General features: G+C 40.3%; 1 protein-coding gene across 4 annotated transcripts; it reads right to left on the bottom strand.

Annotated features, from left to right (window-relative positions):
• Nucleotides 1-43: 43 nt before the first annotated feature.
• smarcc1a (SWI/SNF related, matrix associated, actin dependent regulator of chromatin, subfamily c, member 1a) lies at nt 44-20363 on the bottom strand. Of its 4 annotated transcripts, none has more exons than XM_044033852.1 (28): nt 20119-20363; nt 18312-18431; nt 18096-18181; nt 17707-17788; nt 17374-17466; nt 17204-17273; nt 17056-17125; nt 16177-16252; nt 15675-15800; nt 14410-14528; nt 14009-14139; nt 13313-13372; nt 13183-13220; nt 12740-12861; nt 11988-12059; nt 11758-11871; nt 11487-11640; nt 11248-11355; nt 11006-11065; nt 10620-10878; nt 10153-10314; nt 8899-8954; nt 7621-7774; nt 7267-7445; nt 6886-7020; nt 4722-5088; nt 3955-4080; nt 44-3475 (listed from the first exon to the last, which is right to left on the bottom strand). In XM_044033852.1, the coding sequence occupies exons 1-28, from the start codon at nt 20305-20307 to the stop codon at nt 3384-3386; spliced, it is 3420 nt and encodes a 1139-aa protein (XP_043889787.1). In that variant the 5' UTR covers nt 20308-20363; the 3' UTR covers nt 44-3383. The 4 variants fall into 4 exon arrangements, with proteins under 4 accessions (XP_043889787.1, XP_043889788.1, XP_043889790.1 ...); XM_044033853.1 differs by having other exon boundaries at nt 13313-13369; XM_044033855.1 differs by having other exon boundaries at nt 14410-14504.
• Between the last annotated feature and the right edge of the window lie 2470 nt (nt 20364-22833).

The following is a 22833-nucleotide window of genomic DNA, read 5'->3' as shown; positions in this document are numbered from 1 at the left end:
GGAGAACTTTGATGAATATAGATCCAAATACCGAGGCATCAGGTTCATACAAAACACAGTTTATTCGACAGTGTCTAGGTCCAAGTACCAACAGACCCCATACAAAATAAAAAAAAGGGAAAAACAAATGCTACAAACTTCCAAAGAACAGATAACTTCCATCTACACAAAACTTCTCCTTAAAAATACATTACCATTGACAAAAAAAAACAAAAGGGTATTGATTAAAGATAATATATGTAAGGGGATTCCCGTCATATTTAAGTGATATTACATAAAGTAAGCCGGTGAAGATGCCGAATGAGAAAGGAGGGCGCGTGAACGAGCGTTGTGTTTCCGTCTCCTTCCGACAGACGGTGGGAAGAAAGACTGAAACAGCCAGTGACGCAGCAGTCATGTGGGCGGGAAAAGAAAAGATGGAAGAAGAAGAAATAAAGAGAGAAGAACGAGAGGTAGCGAAAGGGTGCGCAGAGAGGTAGCACAGAGCGAGAGGAAGATTTCTAGAAGAGGTAGCTAGCGGGTGAACGACGAAGAGGTAGCAGAGATACTAACAGTGCCAGCGAGGAAGGGGGTTGGGGGAGTGGTTTCAAACTTGAAAATAAATTGACCTCATTTGAGCTTTTATTATAAATAAACCTGTGTGTCAACCAGAGTCTCGTACAACACGCAAAAAACCTCCACACAACTTCAATTATCAGGAGGAGAAAAAAAAAAAAGCTGAACAAAATGGCTAAATGTACGCTGGAAAAAATGGACCTAAGTTAATCGTTAATGTTTAAAGTCCTTAAATAGTTCGCCGAGCCTTGTCAAGCTTTCAACTCCATCACCCAGTCTTCCTCAGCAGTTGCTTTCAGAAAATGTACACGGAAAAACTGTGTGGTTAAAAGAGAAAGCTCCAATTATTTTGCCTCTTTTTTTGTGTCTACAATTAGCCGTCAATCTCGTGAACTGATTGACAGAACATATATATATGTATATAAACACACACACACATCAACGATTATTCAATCAACAAGAATAAAACAGCATGTATGTGTTGGATTTGCCACATATCTCCAGTTTGTAAATGATACTAGAACGGTAGCAAGCGAGATTATAATTTGGTCAACTAAAGAAGAGAGGAAAAATGACCATGAATGACATCCACAGGCCACAAGATGATGTGTTCAAGTATCTCATTTGGTCAAACACAACAAATCTTATTCAAAAGTCCAAGAGGCTTATTGGCATTTGTCCTAAGAATTATTTAACAGATGAATGGTTTGAGTAGAACACTAATTTCTGCAAAGTAATAAAACGTTTAGTGGTTGTTCCCCTAGTTTTCACGACAACTTATTGGGACAACAGTGAAAATCACGAGAGCTTCTCAGTGGTAGTAGCTCAGTATTTTTCAGACCATACACAGGTTCAATGGGAATATTGCTAAAGTTTGACTGTGGATAGTGGCAAAAAAAAAAGCTAATGTGTCAATGCTTGGGGGCTAGGGTTAGCGAGGTAGGCAGCACTAGGCGTTAGGAAATGGGGGGAGAGTTAGGAGTTTATCTGCTACAGTATCAGCACCTATAACCCACGACAGGCCCACCACGCTGAGCAAGAGCATCATTCACGGTTGGTGTGATGTTTCAGTCGAGCTGCTTCACAGCGTCTCCCTCTCTGTAAAGGCTGAGTGAGGGTCAGCAGGAGATTAGGTCTTGTATGTGTGTGTGTGGCTGGCTGTCCAGTGATTTGTGGCAGCCTCCAGTGTGAGCCTCAGTTTAGCTTACGTTTCCGTGTGTGTGTGTGTGAGAGTTAGGATTGCGGACGGTGTGACAGAAGGTGTGAATGATGGTGCGTCTAAACGCCCGTCCTCCCTTTGTTGAAGCTTTAACCAATCCTACAGTGCGATGGGAGTTAATCACATCAAGACTTTAGCATTGACCCTTAAAAAGGTCCAGTGTGTAAGAAATAGCACCACCTACTGGTAAAACTGAAGACTAGCAAAAATCCCAACTATAACCTCCGTGAGAGGAAGTAGCTGCAATTCGCACATGCGTAGAACAAACTGGGTTTCCAGTACGGACTGAGTAGCTTCACACATATGCTGCCCCTTGTCCAAAAACCTCAGAAAGCTATGATAAAGCCAGAATAGATGCTGTCCGCTTCTGCTTTAGTACGCACATTGAACGCTCTGGATGTCCAAACTCAGCGGTACGTCCATAAAGCAAGGCCTGTGCCTCGACATAAACGGACAGACATATTTATCCACTTGAACATCAACACTTATGGGTAGTAGAGTCACTTATTTTGCCAATAACCTCTCGCCTCCTTACTGTTACACACCGGACCTTTAAATGACTACAAATAAGCCGCACTAACACAAGAACAGGCTGATTAATAACACTTATCCAAAGACTATTTAAAAACAGTGTGTGTAGACAATGAGAACAAAGCCAATCTTGTGCTTCAATTAAAAACAGGAAAACGCATCAAAGAAACTAAAGCAGTGATCGCGTCTCCTGCTCGACTCCAAAGACCGCAACCGAGTTCAAGTGTAGCACGACGTGGAGTGAAAACGACTACATGGGGACCCCCGGCCAAAAAACGGGGGTCCAAAAGGCTCACATTTCTGTAGGTCAAACTGTGGTGAGAGAAGGCAGACGAGTGAACCCGCCATCACACACACACACACACACACACACACTCTTCTAACCTTGAACACACACACACAGAACTACAGTGTATCGTTTAAAGAGGAGCGAGAGGTAGATACTCGACCGGATAAGAGTGAGGCCAGGCTGGGTCCCCCTTTAAGTGTGTGTTAAATTCATACTATTGTCTGGATCAGCTGTGTGTGTGCGTGTGGCAACGCTGCATGTCTGATGGGCCGTCTAGTCTTATTAACTCCCCCTAGTGATCAGTGTAGAGAAAGAGGCACCAGACAAGAGGAGAGAGTGGCGTGTGTGTGTGTGTGTTTTAAGAGACGGGATGGGGTTACAGTGTCAATTTAAACAGCATTGAAAGAGAAGAAAGTAGAGACAAGACTCGGGTTTTTATCTGTTCTACCTCCTGGTTTTGTTTCTGTACAGAGTCATTTTTCTCCAGCCTCCATTTGGCCCAACAGAGCAGGAAACAGTGTTTATTACTACATGAGCCTTGCCTCTGTGCCCTGAGAGGAAGTCTGGGTGTGTGTGAAAAATTGGGTTACCCTTGCCACTGAACCCTGAGTGTGTGTGTGAGTGTATCCTGTGATTTATGAGGGATTTCAGTGCTGAGGAATAAAATTAGAGCCAGTAGCAAAGGTCATCAAAACTGATCTTCAATTTAGAGATTAAGTTACTTTCATGTGTGTGCTTTTGTTTAAGTGTGTGTGCATGTGTGTGTTTGTGTTAGTATGGGTGATGGTCTTAGTTTTCAGCCACTCGTGCACTTGGGGGCGCTGGAGGACCCACAGGGACGGGAGGAATCCCTTCAGGCTGTGCAGGTGCTGGTCCAGGGTCTGGAGAAAGAAAACCAGACGTTAACCAACATTCTCGGTTCATGGCGAGTCTGTGGAGACGTGCTTACAAACCATAGATTGTTCATAAAAATTACATAGCCATGTGGTTTGAAAAGTGAAGCCCAGGAAGCAGGATGGAAGTAGCAATTGGCCACAAGGGGGACATTTTCCTGATGAGTCAATGGTCTCAATCACTAGTATCAGGTCTTTTTCAGTTTTGTAAATTCTATTTACATATCAAAATATTCCCATTTAGAAGGAAAATTAATGTTTTTTCAGTCAAAGCCGTATTTTAATTTCCAGAAAGAGAGTTTACTTTGGACGTTTGAGGTGTAAATAGTGGATTCTGCTTTTGGGCAAATTTAAAACGGTCACCAGCACAACACCAAACATTGCTCACAGTACACAAACAGACAAGCTTATGCGCACAAATATACACAACTCATACATTATGTGGCAGGAGGAGATTTTGTACTCACACATGCCGTTGGGAGCTCCAGGGTGGCGTGGGGGCATCATGGGTGGCATGCCGCCGGGAGGGGGGCCTGCAGAGGGGGGGCCGGAGAGCATACGTCCCGGAATCGGCTGGCTTGGTCCCATCGGTCCTGCAGTGCATGGAGGATAGAAGGAACAAATAATGTCAAATAGACAGAAATAAAGAGAAATAAGAAGTTACAAAAGGGTTGGAATAATCCAAACCCTTTTTATTGTAATTTATATTTGACTGTATTCCATTCTATATTTTGTTTCCATAGAGCAGTGAGTTTTACTGCAGGTGGATCAAGAGAAATGTTTGAAAAGTCATAATAAATAATTGACATTGATGATTACAGACAATTTAAGAATAATTTGAAGGAAACATTTTGTTATCTTTCTTCTTTAATAAAACTTGTAGAACTTGTAAAACTTCATGCTAGTACCAGATTGTACTAGCATGAAATTACTTCATATGTGTGCTAATTTTTTAGTGCTACCAAAACCCATCAATTAACTGTTTTAATGGTGACAGAGCAACAAAAATGAATTCAACTATCAAATTTTGAACCACACTAGAAACAAGAAATATGTAAGGAAATATTTGATCTGTGTGTGTTAATCACATCTTGATTTAAAGCTGCAGGATTCCTACGCTTGAGAATGGCCGCCACAAAGAAACCATCAATGCTAACTGTCATCTAGTGAGCAGCCTGGACACTTAACCTCATCTCTTTGCTTTGTCACAAACACCTCAGTGTTCTTCCCTCACCTGTCTGTCCTGGGTGGTGGGGGGCCATGGGGTGGTGACCTATCGGGGGGTAGCCAGGGTGCATGGCAGCCCCGGGTGGCGGCCCTCCGTGGTGGGGTGGAGGTGCTCCATGATGTGGTGGAGGTCCTCCATGATGTGGTGGCGGTCCTCCAGGATGCATGCCTGGTTGTGGGGGTCCAGAGTGTGGTCCAGAACCAGGGGTGTGTCCCTGTCCCTGTCCTTGTCCTTGGGCCTGGGCTGCCGCAGCGGCGGCAGCAGCAGCTGCCTGCTGCTCCATCTGCTGCCTTGCCTTCATCTCCGCATATTTGAGCTGCTCCATGTGGAATGCCTGACGCTCTGTGAGCAGCTGCTGCCGCTGAAGCTCCAGCTGATAGAGAGAAGGAAGGAGACAGAGAGAAAGACAGCAGAGAAGGAGGATTAAATGAAGAGATTTGTCATCATCAACTCGCTGGCAAACAAACAGCTTTTATAAGGTTATTACCACCTATGCAGAGAGACATTTGCACTGCAAGTGGTTTTCCCTGCAGCTATGGCTTTAACTAAGAAATATTCAACGCCGTTTGCATCTTATTGGGTAAAACTGTGTGAAAAGATTTCAATACAATACATCCTACCATCCAGAAGGCAATTATGTTCTTGCTGTTTATAATTAAGCACACTCTGCTAGCAGTTTACAGAGTCTGCTAAATAACTAAAGGGGAGGGTCATTGGGGTAACTGAACTGAAAAGGGGCAAACATGATTAGCTTGACATCTTTCATGACAATATTCTTGAAGAGAGCGATAGCTCAGCAGCTTTGAACACTTTGTCTTCCGTTGTGCTGTGTGGATCTTTGTTTTCTTTTTTTGAAGATCGGGTGTTTTACAGCCCATGGCAGCAGCAGCAGCCGAGGCAGGACAGGTTTTGGTTTCTCTCCAGTCTCCTCAAAGCTTATGTAAACTGGAGTCCTTTTCATGCACTATTTACAGCTGTGAAACTGGGCTATACTCCTGATGCATCCACCGCAAAAAAACACAGTTTTACACTCTCGCTGGCGTCTCCAGGGAATGTCCACGGGCAGGACACACACACACACACACACACAAAAGGAGCCAAGGGCTTTTAATTTGCCTTATACAGCCAGGTAACAGTTTCCCTGGCATCCTACTGCTTTGCTCTGGAAAATGTTTTATTTGCAATTCAGTTTCCTCACAAAGAAGTAACTCTGTCTCCTCTTCAGACTCTGTGGAGGACTTGGATCAAGTGGGAAGTGACAAATAGAATCACAATCACTGTGACTATTTACTGACCATTTCCCTTTTTAACCACCCTTGTTTTGACAACAATAAAGCTATTGACAGACACATCAAGCACTGTATTAATGGTGTTTACATGTTACCACATGTGTAAGTTGTTTGTTTTTGGTTCAGTCTGAGTGGCATGGCAGCCAGAGTGGATGTAAAGGTAAACCACTCAGCGTTACACTTAGGGCCACAATGATTAATCAATTACTTAAGCGCAAACTCTTTTAATAATTTGTTTGTCTTTTCAGATTTCTTAAATGTGAATATTTTCTGGTTTCTTTGCTCCAGACAACAAAGGAAACATTAAAATGTATTAATCTTGGTTTGTGGAGAAAAATCATTTGAGAACATCATCATTTTGAGCCTTGGGAAATATCAATCAACAATTTTCCAACATTTTAAAAATGGATGAATCAAGTACTTAAATCTGATCTGCATCGAAATAATCACTTTTTATTTCAAATCTCGTTGAAGAAGAATTTTCTTATGGTTATGGGTTTTTATGTTGTACAAGAACATCTATTTTAACAATTATTGTCTTAGACTAAAACTCAAAACTGAAGCTGTACTAAATCACACCTTAATGTGAGCGATTATAGCATTATAGGCAACATGAGAAAGTGAGTGTGTGCAGGTTGTAAACATGTTGTGTTCAATCATGTCTTTATTTAAATTCACACTTTAGGAGGGAGGCGTGTCGAGCTTATATTAACAGACCACCTGAATTATTGATATCCTCAGCTAAGAGCCCATACTAAGAGTGATTCAGTGCATGTAAAAATGAACGACGTGTCATCTTTCCTTTTTGTGTGGCAGGAGCCGTAGCTGGTGAATGACACTGGCAATACACAACAACACAACCTTTCTTTTTTTTTACTCACAGCCTCTTTTTCTCGGTCCATGATGGTTTCCAGTTCCTCGAAGTGCCTCAGTTTGATCTCCAGCTTCTTCATCTGGGTCTCCACCAGCAGAGCCACCAGGGACTTGATCTTCCTCTCCTCTACTGCTGCCAAGTGCTGAAAACAGACAACATGGACACAGTGTCAAATACGGTTAGGAATTACATCAAAAAGAGAAGTAATTAAGGTCATCAGCTCGAACTGAGAATTAAATTGTCACCAGAAGTTGATTTATTTGTCTATTGCTTTGCAATTTTCTGCAATCATATCCCAAAATGTGAAGAACTGATATTGGAGTACAGTTAAGACTTTCTGCAAAAGAACAAGCTTTATGAACTTCAGTCAGCTCTCCTGCAGTCTCACCTTGGCCTTGGTGGCAGCAGATGCCAGCGCAGCTGCAGCCGCTGTAGCGATGTTTCCTTCTCCGATGTCATGCTCCAGCTTCTTCCTCTTCTCCTCTCCCTCATCTGTAGCCGCCTTGTCCTCCTTGTCCTTCTCCTGCTCTGAGGATGATGTCTCCATAGCCTCCTCCTTGTCTTTGTCTGACAGAGACACATACAAACTGTCAAGTTTTCTGAAAAGCAGAAATGTCCTCCTTTGGATAGTTGGGTTCTTTTAGCAAGTAGAAAAATAGTATACAGCAATTCTGAAAAACGAAAACGCTCTTAGCTCCACAACTTTTTGTTTGTAGGCTAAAAGTCTATGTCTCTGCATTACCTGCTGGTGCCGTCTTGGCCTCCCCTCCTTCCTCTGGCTCCTCCTCGCGCTCCGACGTCTCAGCTCCCTCCTTCTTCACCTTGTCTACGGCTTCTGTTTTATCGTTCTTTTCTGCAGACTCACTGGGCTTCTCTGCCTCCTCCTTCAACTCCGCCTGAAGGATTAAGACACAGGTGAACAACAATTAGAGGCCCGTAGAAATATCCCAATATAATTAAAGAAATATCTCACGCGTTGTGAGATCTTTCTTTACATACATTGTATAATTGGGTTTTATTTATAAACTGTAAAACACAAAAAAAAAAATTTGGTGAGAAAAACTCATGAGGAGAGCATCGCAGCTTAGTACATGGAAAAACAGTTCCTTTCATGACCTTTTGTTTGTTTTGAGGTCAATCACTGATTTGGACCAGAGTGTGTGTGTGTGTGTGACCCTGGTTAATGGATGCTAATGAGGAAACCATCAACCAGTGAGCTCTCTCTGCAGCAGAGTGGGGACAAAGTGAATGTTTGAAAGACCATTAAATTCACCCGCTGGCCATTTCCAAACAACGAGGCAGAGACAAATGTGGATAAGTGGGAAAATGTATTTTAAATTAAGTCTTAAAAACAAAACAAAAAACAGATAGGCACAGCAACCGAATGACAGTGAGCACACTAAAATGTTTGTTCTTATTTATTCATGAAAATGTGTCCTGATATCACTGCTACAAAGACTATGATGCGATGTACTAAGCCAAAAAAACAAGACATTCATTTGTCCCACTGAGTTTCACTGTTGTCCAAAATGTAATTCAAACACAGACACGCAGTTGTACTTTACTTTCTTTGCCATGAACACACATGGTAAGTTGACCTTGTCCCACACAAAATGTGCCACTTTTGGAGACACTCACCAGAACACCAAATGTCTCTTAATGAAAACCTTCAGTGAATGAATTCAGTGAGCTTATTTCAGTTTGTGTCACTTTTGCTAAAAATGGCAGCTGTTTAAGGGATCTTATTTTTTCCAAATGAAGTAAACATTTGTGAAATGTTTTAAACGACAAGTCTGAGGTGATATGTTTGAGGCCGGGAGCCACAAGCAGGATTTGTAAATTGTGTGTTTTGGACTAGAACGTTGTTTTTTTCGAATCTGTGTGGGATTTGTTGGAAATGATAAAAATAGTTGTCTTTTTCCTTTGCAACAGTTCACAATAATACACTTTATTTCCAAATGAAAACAAAACAATATTAATTTACCACATGTTGAGTGACACATGGATGAGATGGTCTTACCTTATCGGCTTGTTGGGAGTCTGTGTCAGTTTCTATTTTTTCTGGTTCTGTTGATTCTGCAAAAGACAGCGAGATGTGAAGAATATGCATTGGAGTCAGAATCAGTTATATTTTAATATGTGTGTAATATGTGTTTTATACCCTAGAAATATTTAAATCTGTGTCACAGTATCTTAAACACTGAATAAAACATCAAATATACATATAGGGCTGCACTTGTGTGGGTTTGTGGACAAAACAAGACATTTGACATTTTTTGGGGCAAATAACTAATTGATAAATTAAGAAAATAATCTACAGATTAATTGATTATGAAAACCATTGTCTTCTAACTGGACAAAGAAAACTGTTTTTCTATTGTTTGTGTATATAAACCGTTTCCCGCTGTATTAGGAATCGTGTTTTATCACCAGATTCGTCCTGATTAATAGAAAATGCATTTCCCAAGTTTCACATTATCAAAAAGAGAGGCAAAGTTCAGAGAGCAAATTCAGGTCAAAGAGCATTTTACGTGAACAAAGTGTGAAATGTACACACAGAAACACAACCACATGAGCTGTGGAACACATGTGTGCGGCTGGGTTTTAAAACATGTCACACAGGTGCACTTAAGTGCGTGTTACAGGTTTGAATATTGATTGTGTCAGGATGTGTGGTGTCTGTCGAGTGTTTCAGGCAAAGAATGGATTAAAGGTTATCGATTGCAATATGGACTCTGGAGGGCAGTACTTGAAGTGTAATAAATTACTGGTATATTGTGTGTGTGTGTTGCAAAGCAGAGTGCAAGAGATGAGCTTGTGGTCGACTGTGATGACCCAGTTTTTGGGCTCCCCCTCCTCCTTCCCCCATCTGCCACTGTTGCTTTAATCCACTGGTTACCATGGCAGAATGTGCACACAAATACTCTCTGTAATATTACTGTATTACTGTATTACTGATCACACATGGTAGAGACACTATCCACTCCACCCTTGGCCTTGACACACACATACAAATATAATCTGAAATCAAAGTTCCTCTCCCTGCAAAGGCTTGCTGGCTGTACCGCTACAATATGCTGCCCTCTAGTGGCTGCAGACGTCACAACTCACAAAATGACCACACCTCTCAGGTTGAGATCAGCCTTCACTCGTGGCATACCAACAAATATAGTTCCTAAGATGCTTTTTCACACATCTTAGGGTTGGTGAGACCATGTCACCCTGTGACTTTAGCTCCCTTCTCTGATTCTACACCTTGCAAAATGTCACTCACCAGTCTTTTCGGGCTCATCAGGGGCAGTGCCGGCGATGCCACTGCTCTCCAGGCCGAAGGAGGGGTCGACCTTCCCTGTGCTCCTGGCAGCCTCCTGCACCTTCTTCACATGAGCCTCCACCAGCTCAGCCGGAACCTCCTCACGCACACGGGAGAACTCCTCTGTGGATTAGGTAGGCATTAAAACACCTGGTATGTCTCTACTTTTTACCACCTTCCAATGTAGTTTAAAACTTCAAAATAATAGCCTCTGGTGGGTTTTAGTTCAGAGATTTATCTCATATTTATTGTGTCAACAGGTTAAATGCTACTGAGCTGAACTGTAGACCGACTCAATATTTTTACTTTATAAATAAAAATAAAACTTTTGCCGTCCAGATCCAGACTCGGCTTTTTAGAACTCATCACTAACTGATCTGTAAAGACATAATGCCGTAGTTTAGGTGACCAATCTACCAATTTCTCACCTAAGGCTGCCCTGGCAGCAGCAGATGCCACTCTGGGGTCAACCACAGAGGCCAGGAAGGCTACTGTGCTCATGACAGGGTTTCCAGACTGGCTGAAAGGTATGGGCTGGTAGGCCAGGGGGCCCAGGGTGGCCTCACTGTTCTCCAGATATGGATCCTCGATGGGCAGCCGCAGGAAGTGCAGAATACACTCGTCTTGGGTGCGTGAACCGACATGCTCCGACACTTTGTTCCAGTCATCTTTGAACATCTCAAGGGCCTGGAGGAGATGAGAGGGATGAGTATACACGGCTTACAATCAGAAAAGCAACATAGCATATGAAGGAAGGAACTGTCATTTAATGTCTGGCGGCTGATTTGACTTCTTTTCCTGCTGTGGTACTCACCTCTAGCAGCAGCAGAGTCTCCTGCTCAGTCCAGTCCCTGGTGGAGTTGACACTTTTACCCTGTAGAAAACAAAAATATTAAATAAGATATTTGTGGAATAAGCAAAACAAAGAAAACCTTTTTTTACACTGGCCTCCCATGCAAACAAAACATTTCAGTTCATTTTTAGGATATTTTACAAACAAAAAATACTGTAGTTTTTAATTATATTAAAAATAGAACAAAATGTTCCTGCACTGACCTTAGGGATTTTCTTGTAAAGGTCAGAGCGAAGTCCAAAGTTCTGCAAGTCAATGGCTTTGTCTTTGCTTTTGTCTGCAAAGTTGGGCATCTGCTGTGGAGGAGGAATCTAGGGGGAAGAAATACAGCACATGAAATGTTAGTATGTTTAAAATACACATGCGTATATCTTTATATCCGTTTTTTTTATTGTGTTTCTAAGACAAGTTGAGCTAATTAAACCACAAAAGTTGCCCTTACTGGTGGGGGTCTGTGGTTCAAGGGCACAAGGCCAGAGGGTGTGTCAGCCAGCACAGTAAAGTGGGGTGTCGGTGGGGGGCCCATGGGCAGTGGGCGACTCTCAGAGTCCACCTGGTAATTTACCAAACCCCACTGCTCCAAGAAGGCATGAACCCTGGATAAATAAAGCAAGATATTTAGATATTTTTATACAAGTTTCATCTAATTTTCACACCTTTGTGATTCATTTCAATTCAAGTTTTAATCCGAAAGCTAACAAGACTTAGCTCACCTCATGATGGCGCACACGTCCCCGGTCAAGTTCCTGCGGCAGGAGGTGGAGGTGAGATACTCCTGAGGGTTCAGCCGATACGTGTCGATCATGAAGTTACGGTAGGCCAAGTATCTGTTTAGGTGTGAAGAGAAAACATTAAAGATTAGCACAACAGGGAAAAATGTCAATTCAGGTCTGTAGTAATATGGGAATTATAGGTTGAAGGTTTTGTGTGTATGGAAGCATACATCTCTGGGGTTTTGGACTTGTTCTTTCCATTGAAGAACTCGGGCAAGGCTCTTCTCTCAATCTCGTGGATGCTGGTAAGAAAAGACAGAAGAATTAAATACTTTAAAAGTAAATGTCAGATCAGGAGTGTTGTTTGCGATTCCACACTTGCACTTGCCAATATGACCAACAGAGGCCGCCAGAGGCTTGTTGTTGTTTGCCATCTCTGATTGCCTTGATCATTGTCATTCAAGATGTGTGTGATAAACAAAGATGTTCTTAATCTAAAATGATATTTTGACACATATTTTGGCTTTTTAAAAAAAATCACATCTCTTGCAATTTGAACATTGCAGTAGGCCATATTGCGATTTCGATTAATTGTTCAGTCTTAATAAGGAGGAGTAGGATGGAGATAATCATTGAAAATAAAGTCACCAAAGTCTCCTTTAGAGAGGGAGAATCTTTGAAGGAATGAGGATGACAATGAAAGAATGAGGAGGACTTTAATCTGTGAAAAAGACTGAAAAGACGAGAATGCAGTTGGCGGGGGACTTTGGGCTGTAACGAAGAACTCTCTACTGTGCTTGAGAGCTTTGAACTGCGACGAAGGACGAAGAACCGTGATAAAAGAACTTCAAACTGTGGCAGGCAGATTTATATCTCTTGGTCCAGGGCCTGCTGGAGGTTACTGGAAGAAGACGACGACACAACCTTATGACGTTATGTCATAAGAAAAAGAAAACATCTGCACAGCATCCACAGCTCTTACCAGTTGTAGTCGAACCAAGAAGAGTAGCTGGGGATGATGATGTGATGAGTCTGTTCAGTAACGTTGTCCTCGCTAGTGTCCATCAGTCGGTTGATCTCCGCTTTGCCCTGGTCGTCGTCATCCTACGGAGGGACACATACACGTCAACGTGACAAGCACACCAACCAACCCCTTTAACCAATTATTATAAATTTCTGTAATCACTAAAGTACAATTTTTCTTTTTTAATGAATTAATCATTTAAAATTTCCGCTGAAGCATAAAAAGACACCACTCCTATAGTATATCATGGTAATGTCTTTGAATGACCACACAACACAGGCATTTAATAGCCGTGTATCTATTTTTGCAATTTTATACCAAACAATTTAGCAAAAAAAAAATACTTGAGACTGTGGCTGCTGTGAGACAAGCCTGAGCAGAGTAAGGAAATCTCCTCTTACCTTTCCACCAGACAGCACAGAGTCATCCTCCATGTCATCTACAAGAATTAACATGAACAGATTGTTCAAAACAAATCTAATCATTACATCTTAAACACAACAAACAAAACTACTCATTATTAGCACATACCCAGGTCCGCCACATTCCCTCCTTTTATTGGAGTGTTTTCAATGTCCTTCTTTGAACCTGCTATGATGGAAAAAAAGAGAATATATGGAAGGAAAAAATTAAAGCGTTTAAATCAACTGTGAAAGGCAATAACAAGCACTGTGAGTTTCAGAGTATGCTAAAATGGATTGAGAGAGAGAGAGAACGTGTGTGTGTGTGTTTGTCATAATGAAATAAAAGGAGGTTTTTGTAAAATTGGGACATCAGAGAACACATCCTTAGGCTGTTTCCTACTTTTGAGACTGCAACAATTTGTGTGTGTGTGTCACTTTTTTTGTTCCAGGTGCATAAGTAAACAGATAAACAAACAAAACCAACGATCTGTTACCAATATTCAGCAAAACATTTCAAGAACAAATAAAATACCAGCACAAAAAAACTTATAGACGTAAAAATGTATAGGTGAAAAGATAATGTTGAACATAAAGTACACAACACTTGAGTTTGTCATTAGCAAGACAAATGAGCAATAGGAGAACAGCATATTTGTTTGTGAGAACATGACACGGTTTTGTTTATTCATAACTCCCACTTTAATTTTTTTATTTATTTGGACAATAATTGCCACTGCAATAGCATAGTTCTTGAAAACAGTCAGCCTCTGCATGGTTATTCAAAGTGATCATGCGGCAAATATAAGTCCCACACAAAATATACCGTTTTTGGGCACGCTTCCCTCCTCCATGCTGGCACCGGCTGATGAGTCGTCCATGTCCTTGGTTATGTCCTCCTCAGTGTCCTCCTCTTCTCCTCTGTGGCCCCGTCGCTTCCAGTGAGACCCGGGGTTCCTGGCGACAAAAGGCGAGAGGCGTGATTAGTCGGTAAAAATGAGTAAAACGCTACTCTGATTGACTTTAGTCACCTAAAACCTGAATTTTGTTGATTCTAGGGAACTACTAGTTATTTTCTGACAGTGAAAACATATGTGGATTGACAGGAAACAAAAGAAAAATAAAGATTAGCACTGGCTTTATTAGTGTTTACAAATGTTTTTACTTTGTGAGTATAATTTAGTATAATTTAAATAGAAGAAGTGTTCAATAAATTTCCTCCCTTACCCTTTCTTTCCTCCCTTCTTGCGAGACTCGACAGGAGTACTGGGCGGCGAGGGCGAGCGTCTCCTCTTCTTGCCGGCGGAGTTGGCTTTGCGCTCCTTACGATCGGGTGTACGGGAAGACTGATCAGTCAAACCCCATGCAGCGCACGGGAGCGAGGGATGGAGGATGAGAGAAAGAGCCGCAGAATGAGAGGATGGAACGTTTGCACACACAAGGAGGGGAAGCATAGGGAGAGTGGCAGCGGGGAGGGGGGATGCCGTGGTGGTGGAGGAGACAATCAGGGTTCCTATATAAAGTCCTGTCTGGGTTTGTGAATTGTGTGTTTTCTCTACCATAAAGTGTCTTTAGTAGATGAAACTGAGTTTGCTTCAAAATAATATTTTGGTTGCAACTTGTTAAGACAACAAAAGTAAGTAGTATTGAAGAAAGATGGTATAGTTGAAGATGGCAAATAGTAGACACATAGTAAGTAAAGGTATACTGAATAGCCACTAGGGGGCTACTCCACTTAAAACTCAGTTTGAAGGAAAGTCATTGGGAAAATGATCGTCTAAATCCCACTTGATTTATAATATAGAATAAATTGACTTAAATGCTAATTTCAGCTCTTCTTGAATAGCATGCGATTCTCCTCTCATTTGGAGGAAAATAACAATACAACGGCACATATGACTGTGTGAATTGACCAAAAGGAACCTGGTTGCCGAACTTCAATTTGCAAAGCGTCAACATTGTGAGGTTTTGAATGTTCAGATTTATATGGGCATTGCCACGACCAGTTGCCACTGGGTATCAACGCACAATAGTTCCAAGTATAAAATGACACACATCTTTTGATTTTAGTTGTAAATGATTTTCCAGACATGGACAGAAACCCTGAGATAAAACTGAACCAAGACAAAAGAGAGGAAAGTTTTGGAAAGGATGAGCGACAAACAGACAGAGACGCAGGGCGACGACAACGCACATTCCACAAGGACAAAGCAAAAAGGAACAAAACACAAGCGTGCGGCAAAAACACTGAAGCATTCAAGCTCCTTTCTTGATTTAAAGAGATTTCCACCACCAACTTTGCATATAGCTCTAAATCAATGAGCTGCAGCTGAGTGAGTATAAATTAGAAAATTCAAAAACTAACTTAGGACTTGTTTAGAATTGAATTTGGTTTTATTATATAGCAAAAGACTGGTGCTGTAGATGCTAAAAAATTGTTGGGTGGAAATTTTCTTGATAAGTAAAAACATTTACACAGCAAAAACACTTACCTCCTCCTCTTTGGGGAAGATCCTCTGACGGAAGTTGACTAGTTTCTTGTTCTCATCTACCTCGTAGTCTTCTTCATTCATCCACTCATTGAAGGCGTCCGTGTCTAAAACCCACTTGGCATGGACCTGAGTGGAAGAAGTTAACACAAAAGGGATCAGTGAAGCCTCCAGAAATCAAATCATCTCTTTACACAGGTAACCTGGAATGACGAAGGAAGAATCACAGTGGATTTAATTCACTGCTGCTTGATAAAAACCTGATTATTAGGGCATTCATGACAAAGAAACTCAGATATGTCAGAAATTATTTGTGCATGCAAAATAAATGTGGTGACAAACTTTTACTTAAAGAAAACACTGCCGTAGCCATGTGGATCTGTTTGTCTCAAACTACAGCCAAAATACTTCAGCGAAATATAAATTCAGATATGAAGAAACACCATTTTAAACCAGTGTTCAGGATATTTTGCTGTTACACGATTCAGCTCTGATTGTACTTCACCTTCCAGGGTCTGTCGTTGCTGGGTGGATCCTCTATGTCGCCATCCACCTCACTGGCTGATACCCAGGTGTCATAGCTGATGGAACAAACAACAGTTATGACTGAAAACTACACAAGTTACCTAAACAAAGTCAAACAATAACCTGACTGTCTTGAATACAGTAACCTGAGAGGGGTTTGTAATTAGGTAGAAAATCCGATTTCAGCGTCAAGATTAAATAATATTTTTTTATCAATAATAGGAAACATGAATTAAATAATGGTTTGCTAGAATAATCACTTAGAAATACACTAATCAATGATAAATATGAGCTGTATTTTTCAAGTTAAATGTTGTTCTAGCTCAAGTTATGAGTAAAGAAAATAGCGTTGGCTGCGTCTTACTTCAATCTACCTCACAATCCAAACTTTTCTAATATAAACTTTAACGACGTATGAGGGAAATCTACAGGATGCTTTTTAAGCTTTAATTCATTTTGCAGAGATGTATAATATTGGACTTAGGCGGATGACCAATACTGATACGTTTTCACTGTACCCAACTCCAAAAGTCCAATCTTCCGTAGGGAAATTGATGTAATACTTTCTGTGCTTGACATATTTTCTTCATTGTGTAAAATAACACATAGAAAATGCATAGAAGTCAAAGAGGCAGCAGCCTCTTCTGTATTCTGTCTATTCGGGGGACCTTGGCTTGTGTGCCGTTATCCGATAATACATATTAAAACCAATATTGAGTGGATGATATCGTACACTCCTAGTATCTTGAGACTTCTTCATGTTACAACCTTTAGATGTATGTATATATGTGTGTGAATATATAAATGCGAAATTAACTGAGGTCATATTTATAGTCTCCTCCAGCCTCTTTGTGCTCACCTGTCTGGGTAAAGACCCCAGTGCACCAGCACCTGCTTGTCTTTCCTCATTACAGGACGAAGCCACTCCTCTGCAACACACAAACCAATGCCGTCAGCTCTTGATAGCTGTTATATAAATAAATGTATTGTTATTAGTGAAGCCTTACCCTCTTCTTGTTGGGATGGTGACGGGTAAATGTGGTGGGTGGCTTTTGATTTATCATCAGTCATGGAGCCCTGAGGGGGTGAAAAAAGGTAAACAATAATTAACAGCTTAAACAGAGATTCAGCAGAGTTTACCAGTGGAAAACGAAGAAAGAAAGAAGACGGAGCTTACCTGGTGCCTTTTGATGATGTCTTTGAGTTTACTGGCCTGTTTCTGCTCGATGTCCGGTGACAGGAAGACGGTGGGTCGAGTCAGGCAGTTATTCTAGAAGAATTTAAGAAACAACTGTTTAGGTCAGAAAAAAAAAAACTGCTGTCTGGTAATGAAAGTAGTTTTGTTAAAGCTGATATTAAAATTGGGGATTTAATGATTTCAAAGCTGCAGTACAAATTAACACAACCTTGTATTTGCAATACACAACGGCCAAGGGCTTGTCATACCAGATTAAATAAAGTCTGCACAAAACAACATTCAAGGTCAACGTGTGTAGAGCACAGCTTTTACCTGGACCAAGTTCTTCTCAACATTTAAGAACATTTCCACATTCCTGTCCATCCTGGAAGGATTCTGCAGGTCAAATCTCCGCCTGCGAATGGTGGACACAAAATAGAAAACGTTATTGTGTTGCACCCTTCTAAAATGTACTATGTAATGTAATAACTCCAAAAACATTAGAAGACGTTAGGTCGCTGCTAAAATTATTATAATTGTTACAGTTTTTTTAACTACAAAGCCATTATTATTTTTTCAATCGTCAAAAATAAAGAATTTACAAGGAAAAACACATTTGTATGAGTAAAAACTGTAAAAGAGACAAATCAAATGAATCATCAATTGGGGTTGGAAATTGGGGGCTAACAACCACTGCATCCATGGAGCAAAAGTCCACTCACCAGCCCTGTTCACTCTTAAATTTGTAAACCGACCCCAAGATGTGACAGAGAGCACCTCCTGCTTTGAAATCGTGGAAACACTTGGCCTGAAAAATGAAGAGGAACAAGACATTTTTGAATTGAGGGTGTATGAGCTTCAGGTGTTTTTGTTAATAAAAGCACACACACCACATGATTGGCATGTTGTTAAAAGAAATGTGTGTGTGTTGTGCTTACAGGTAGTTTGGTAAGAGCAGGATTGTTGACCCTGCGTCCAAATGCGTCCTCCTGGAACTGAAGCAACTGGACGACCAGGCCCGCCAAGCTTTTACTGGAGGGGGAGTCATTCTGGACATACTGGGATCAGAAATGCATGTGTTAACTCACACTAGTGTTTGTGGAACACACAGACATGTGTAGCAGAAACATGTGCCACAGATATTACAGTAGCACAACAATAATGGCCACTAATTTAACTACAAATGTCAGTTATTCACATGTTTAAATACTTTCCTTCAATCTTGCTAATAAGCCACAGTTTAAGAATAAAACAGACAAAAACAAAAACATGACAAGAGGTTAAATAAAACTGGACTTCTATTCCATGTAACATGCAGTTTGACCAATGACTGATGCTGATTTTAGAAATCAGGGCAGCTGATAGCTTTTTGGTCTGCAAAGCAATTACATACAGTACGTTCAAAAAAAATATCTATAAACAAAACAAAACATATATATAACATAACAATACAAGACAACACTTATCACATTTCTGACAGTAAAAATGTGTGATTTGGAATGATTGGCTGATAAGTAATAATAATTGTCCAATACCCACTATTAAAACAGCAAATAGATCTACCTCTACATGTATCCTCATAACAGTCAAAGTCAAATCATGTGTTATGAGGTTAAGGCCAACAATCCCAAAACAAACCGAGACTTACATTAAGTGGATTTTACCGTTAACGAAAAATTCAACTCCAACACAATACTCGACATCACATCCATCCAATACTAAAAGTCACTGAGTTAAATGGCAGAAAAAAACATCAATGGATGTTTATGGATCAATTATGTCCATAAACCACAAATATCACATCAACACATGCACTAAGATCAGAACATGCAGCAATCATGACAGCCCAGCTTTGTGGAGTTATTTCAAACAAACAGATTTAAATACCACAACAGCATGTAATTTCACTGTTTACTTTTGCTCCTGCAGGGAAAGACACACTGATATTATGTACAACACCATAACTTAAACAAATTAGAGCCTAAACCGGGCTAAAGAACCACATACACAATCCTTCGTGTTGGTTAACTTAATTATTTTACGTATTGTATTTTTTTCTCTACAGTTTAACCCTTTCGGATGTGTCAGTGAGCTTGAAGGGAAACATGAGGTCAACACTCTTTGTTTGGCTAAACTTCAGTGGGCGAGTGCAGCCTGTTTGCACAGAGGTGAGTTGCTGTATTTACAAAACTCAACAACGTGTACTCTTCAGTTCCATTAAAAAATACACATCACTATGTGAATATTATCTTTTAGATCAAGTCTCATTTTGAGCGGGAATAACTAACATGGTCTTATCTAGCTGGCTACCATGTAAAATGACTGCATGATGTCCCGTGACTAGCATTTAGCCTAGCTATTTGCCTTTAAACTGGACTTTGAGGGTGCTGATAATGTGAGGTTGTGAAATTAAATCATACTAAAATACGAGCTGAACAGCTACTTTCGCTTTGTGTGCATTTGAACGTGTCAAATTAGTGGCATTACGAGGCGGCCGGCTAGCTGGCTAACAGCTTGGCTGTAAAAAATATAACCTCCCTACTTTACGCTGTGCATTTAGGGAACTACAATTATCACACATGAGCAGTTTGTGGCAAAAGTCTCCAAACGAACAGCCACAAGCATTTAGCTAAATATGATTTCGTGTAGTCGCAGCTAGCAGGAATAAAACGGCTCCATTGTGCCAGAAGGACTCGGGCCTTCATAAGAATCAATGGAGGACCGCAGCTAGCTTAGCTTAGCTACCTTCTTGTAGTGCTTTCCGATCCACAGTCGCACCGTCTCCAGTTGGGATATCGTCTCTGAACTTTCCCAGAATTTCGTGGACGGGCCGCCGTCCTTTTTACGTCCCACCGCTGCTCCTCCACCACCGACCGGGCCGCCGGCCGGTCCACCGGATCCCGTCCCGCCTGCCGTGGTCGCCGCCGTCGCCATTGTGTGTTTTGTTCGCTGCGTTTTCTTTCTCCTCCTCCGCGGCGTCGCTCACTCGCCGTGCCACTTCTCCGAATGACATTGCGCAGCCGCAAAAGTAGCGATACTTTCAAGTCTCGCGAGACTCGGCACCAAATGCATTATGGGAAATGTGTTTTTTGTATTAAGTGGCTTGTTTACGTAACCATGACCATATCAGAGAAACAGGAACAGTGGTACGGTAAAAGATTAAAATAAGTGACGATGGAGTGATGCTAACAATATGCAGTTTCATTCAAAGTTTAAGAAAATCAGTTTAAAATATTGAACAATATTTATCCAGCTGCTGAAACTCTAAGGAAAAGGTTCATTTTGGAAGTAGATCCTAGTGGAATCTGAAATTACAGAACATTTATTTCTATATTCCCTTTTTTACTTCCTTGTTCCCCCAGATTTTGACATGAATATTCAAAATTGACATGAGTTTACGTGAAAGTTCCCACCAAAGAAGGTGTCAAATATGGTTAACATGATCATCATTATGGGTAGATATCACATTCATAAAAACTAGTTTTTTAGTAAGAAGGATTATTAGGGCCACATTGAGGAAAAAGAAAATCACAGACTTATATAAAGTATAAAGTAATTAAAGTATAAAGTCTTTATTTACGAGATGTCGTAACTTTACAACTATATTCTTGTAAATTTACAACTTTAATCTCGTAAATCTACGACTTTATTCTCGTAAATTAAGACTTTATTGTCTGTGAAAACATTTTTTCCTAATACTCCGTCGTACTTAAGCTGTGTTTTAAAAATGAAATTAAAAGCTATTTAAGATCCTTAAAGATACTATCTGAAGTAAATCAGTACATAAATGAATTATGTCTCATATTCTTTGTCCTTATTTTGTTTTATTATTGCTGATATATGTAAATCAACTTGGACTGTTGTTGTGCATTTAAAGTCAAACATTACTTTATCATCAGAGATAAACATGGTTTCACAATAATACAACCAGTATTTTTTTATTTTTTTTAATTAAATCAAGTCTGGTCTCCACATTTATGATTTTGGATTGTAGTAACAGTTTTTAACACTAATGGCCGCAGTTTTACACATTTTTCACACAGCTCCTTAACATTCACATCTTGTTTTCTTGTTTTTCATCTTATTTACCAATTTCTTATTCGTAATTTGGTGCCAACTGCTGGATTTTTTGTACCCACATCCCCATGGAACCCCTGCTCTAAGAACCATGTCTTAAACAGTAAATCCCTTTCAAAATCTTAATTTAATGAGGCGCAGGGGCAAAGCACACCAGCATTCAATACACAGTAAAACACAAAGAGCTGTTGCTGTTGATGCAAATATTTAATTTTTTATTTTTTCCCCCCAATTCAGACAAAATAGACAAATATTATAAAAGACATCTTAAAACACGTACACCTGCATCACTTTTGAAAAAAAATGGGCTCTTGACTTATGAGATCAGTTATGCGTCATCAAATCCTCAGTCCTCACAGTATGTAAAGAAACGGCTCTGAAAATAAAACAAAAGGAAAATACAAAACAAATTTCATTCAGCTCGGTGAAATGATCCACCAGATGGCGACTCACGCTGCCAGGATTTCAACCAGTTTCAGACCTTTTCACATGAAAAATAATCAGGGAAAAAAAGGCTTTTTAGCCCGTCTTGTTCAACATAGTGGATTATACCCTGTTAAAGGAGCCGTTAAATATCTCCATCACAGAATTCTGCATGTTGTGGACTTTACAGCACCAAGTATTAGTGAGTGTCAGTTCCCAAAAGGAGGAACTACTAAATAGTCTTCTTCTGAGGTTTAACAGCAGCTTACGTCCATGATTTGACATCACTGCCATCTTCTATAGTCAGAAAAGTCCTTCACTGCCCCGCCTGTCATATTCATCTATTAAAGGTCCAAGTTATAGAAAATGTCGCTACATGTTCAGGTTGTAGAGTTGATCGAGGAAAGCTGTGATTTGTGATTTGTTGCAGAAATAAAATCAAAATATAAGAAACTATATCAGCCAATAGCAGACTCTGCCCTGGGACTGGTCAAAGTTTCTTGTCCTGTAGTTTAGAGCTGAAACAATTAATAGATTATTAATCGATTAATAAATTAATCAACAACTGTTTTATCATTGATGAATCGGTTTAAAGCTTTTTTCGTGATTAAAACACGATTTCCGATCGGTTAAGCTTCTTAAATGTGAGTATTTTCTTCATTCCTTTGCTCCGGATAACAAAGAAATCATTAAAAGTTAATCATTTTGGTTTGTGGACAAAACAAGACATTTGAGAACATCATCATTTCCAGGTTTGACGAACACCGGTCAACATTTTTTACGGTTTTCTGATATTTTATCAGATATTTGATGATTAATTGATGAGTTGTTTGGTCCATGAACTGAAAATGAAAATTTTCAAACCTGGAAGTAATGATGTTCTCAAACGTCCTGTTTTTAATGATTTCCTTGTAAAAATGGAGCAATGAAACCAGAAAATATTCAAATTTAAGAAGCTGA

The sequence above is a fragment of the Solea senegalensis genome, linkage group LG9, assembly GCF_019176455.1.
Source record: "Solea senegalensis isolate Sse05_10M linkage group LG9, IFAPA_SoseM_1, whole genome shotgun sequence".
Taxonomy (NCBI): Eukaryota; Metazoa; Chordata; class Actinopteri; order Pleuronectiformes; family Soleidae; genus Solea; species Solea senegalensis.
Note: the sequence above shows the minus strand (reverse complement) of the source record. Positions and strands in the feature narration are given on the sequence as shown.

Coding starts and splice junctions, on each gene's coding strand:
- smarcc1a (XM_044033852.1), bottom strand. CDS start 20,307: ATGGCGACGGCGGCGACCACGGCAGGCGGGACGGGATCCGGTGGACCG. Junction 17,126..17,203: donor ACCATCCCAACAAGAAGAGG/GTAAGGCTTCAC, acceptor TGTGTGTTGCAG/AGGAGTGGCTTCGTCCTGTA. Junction 5,089..6,885: donor TGGACCGAGAAAAAGAGGCT/GTGAGTAAAAAA, acceptor TCTCTCTATCAG/CTGGAGCTTCAGCGGCAGCA.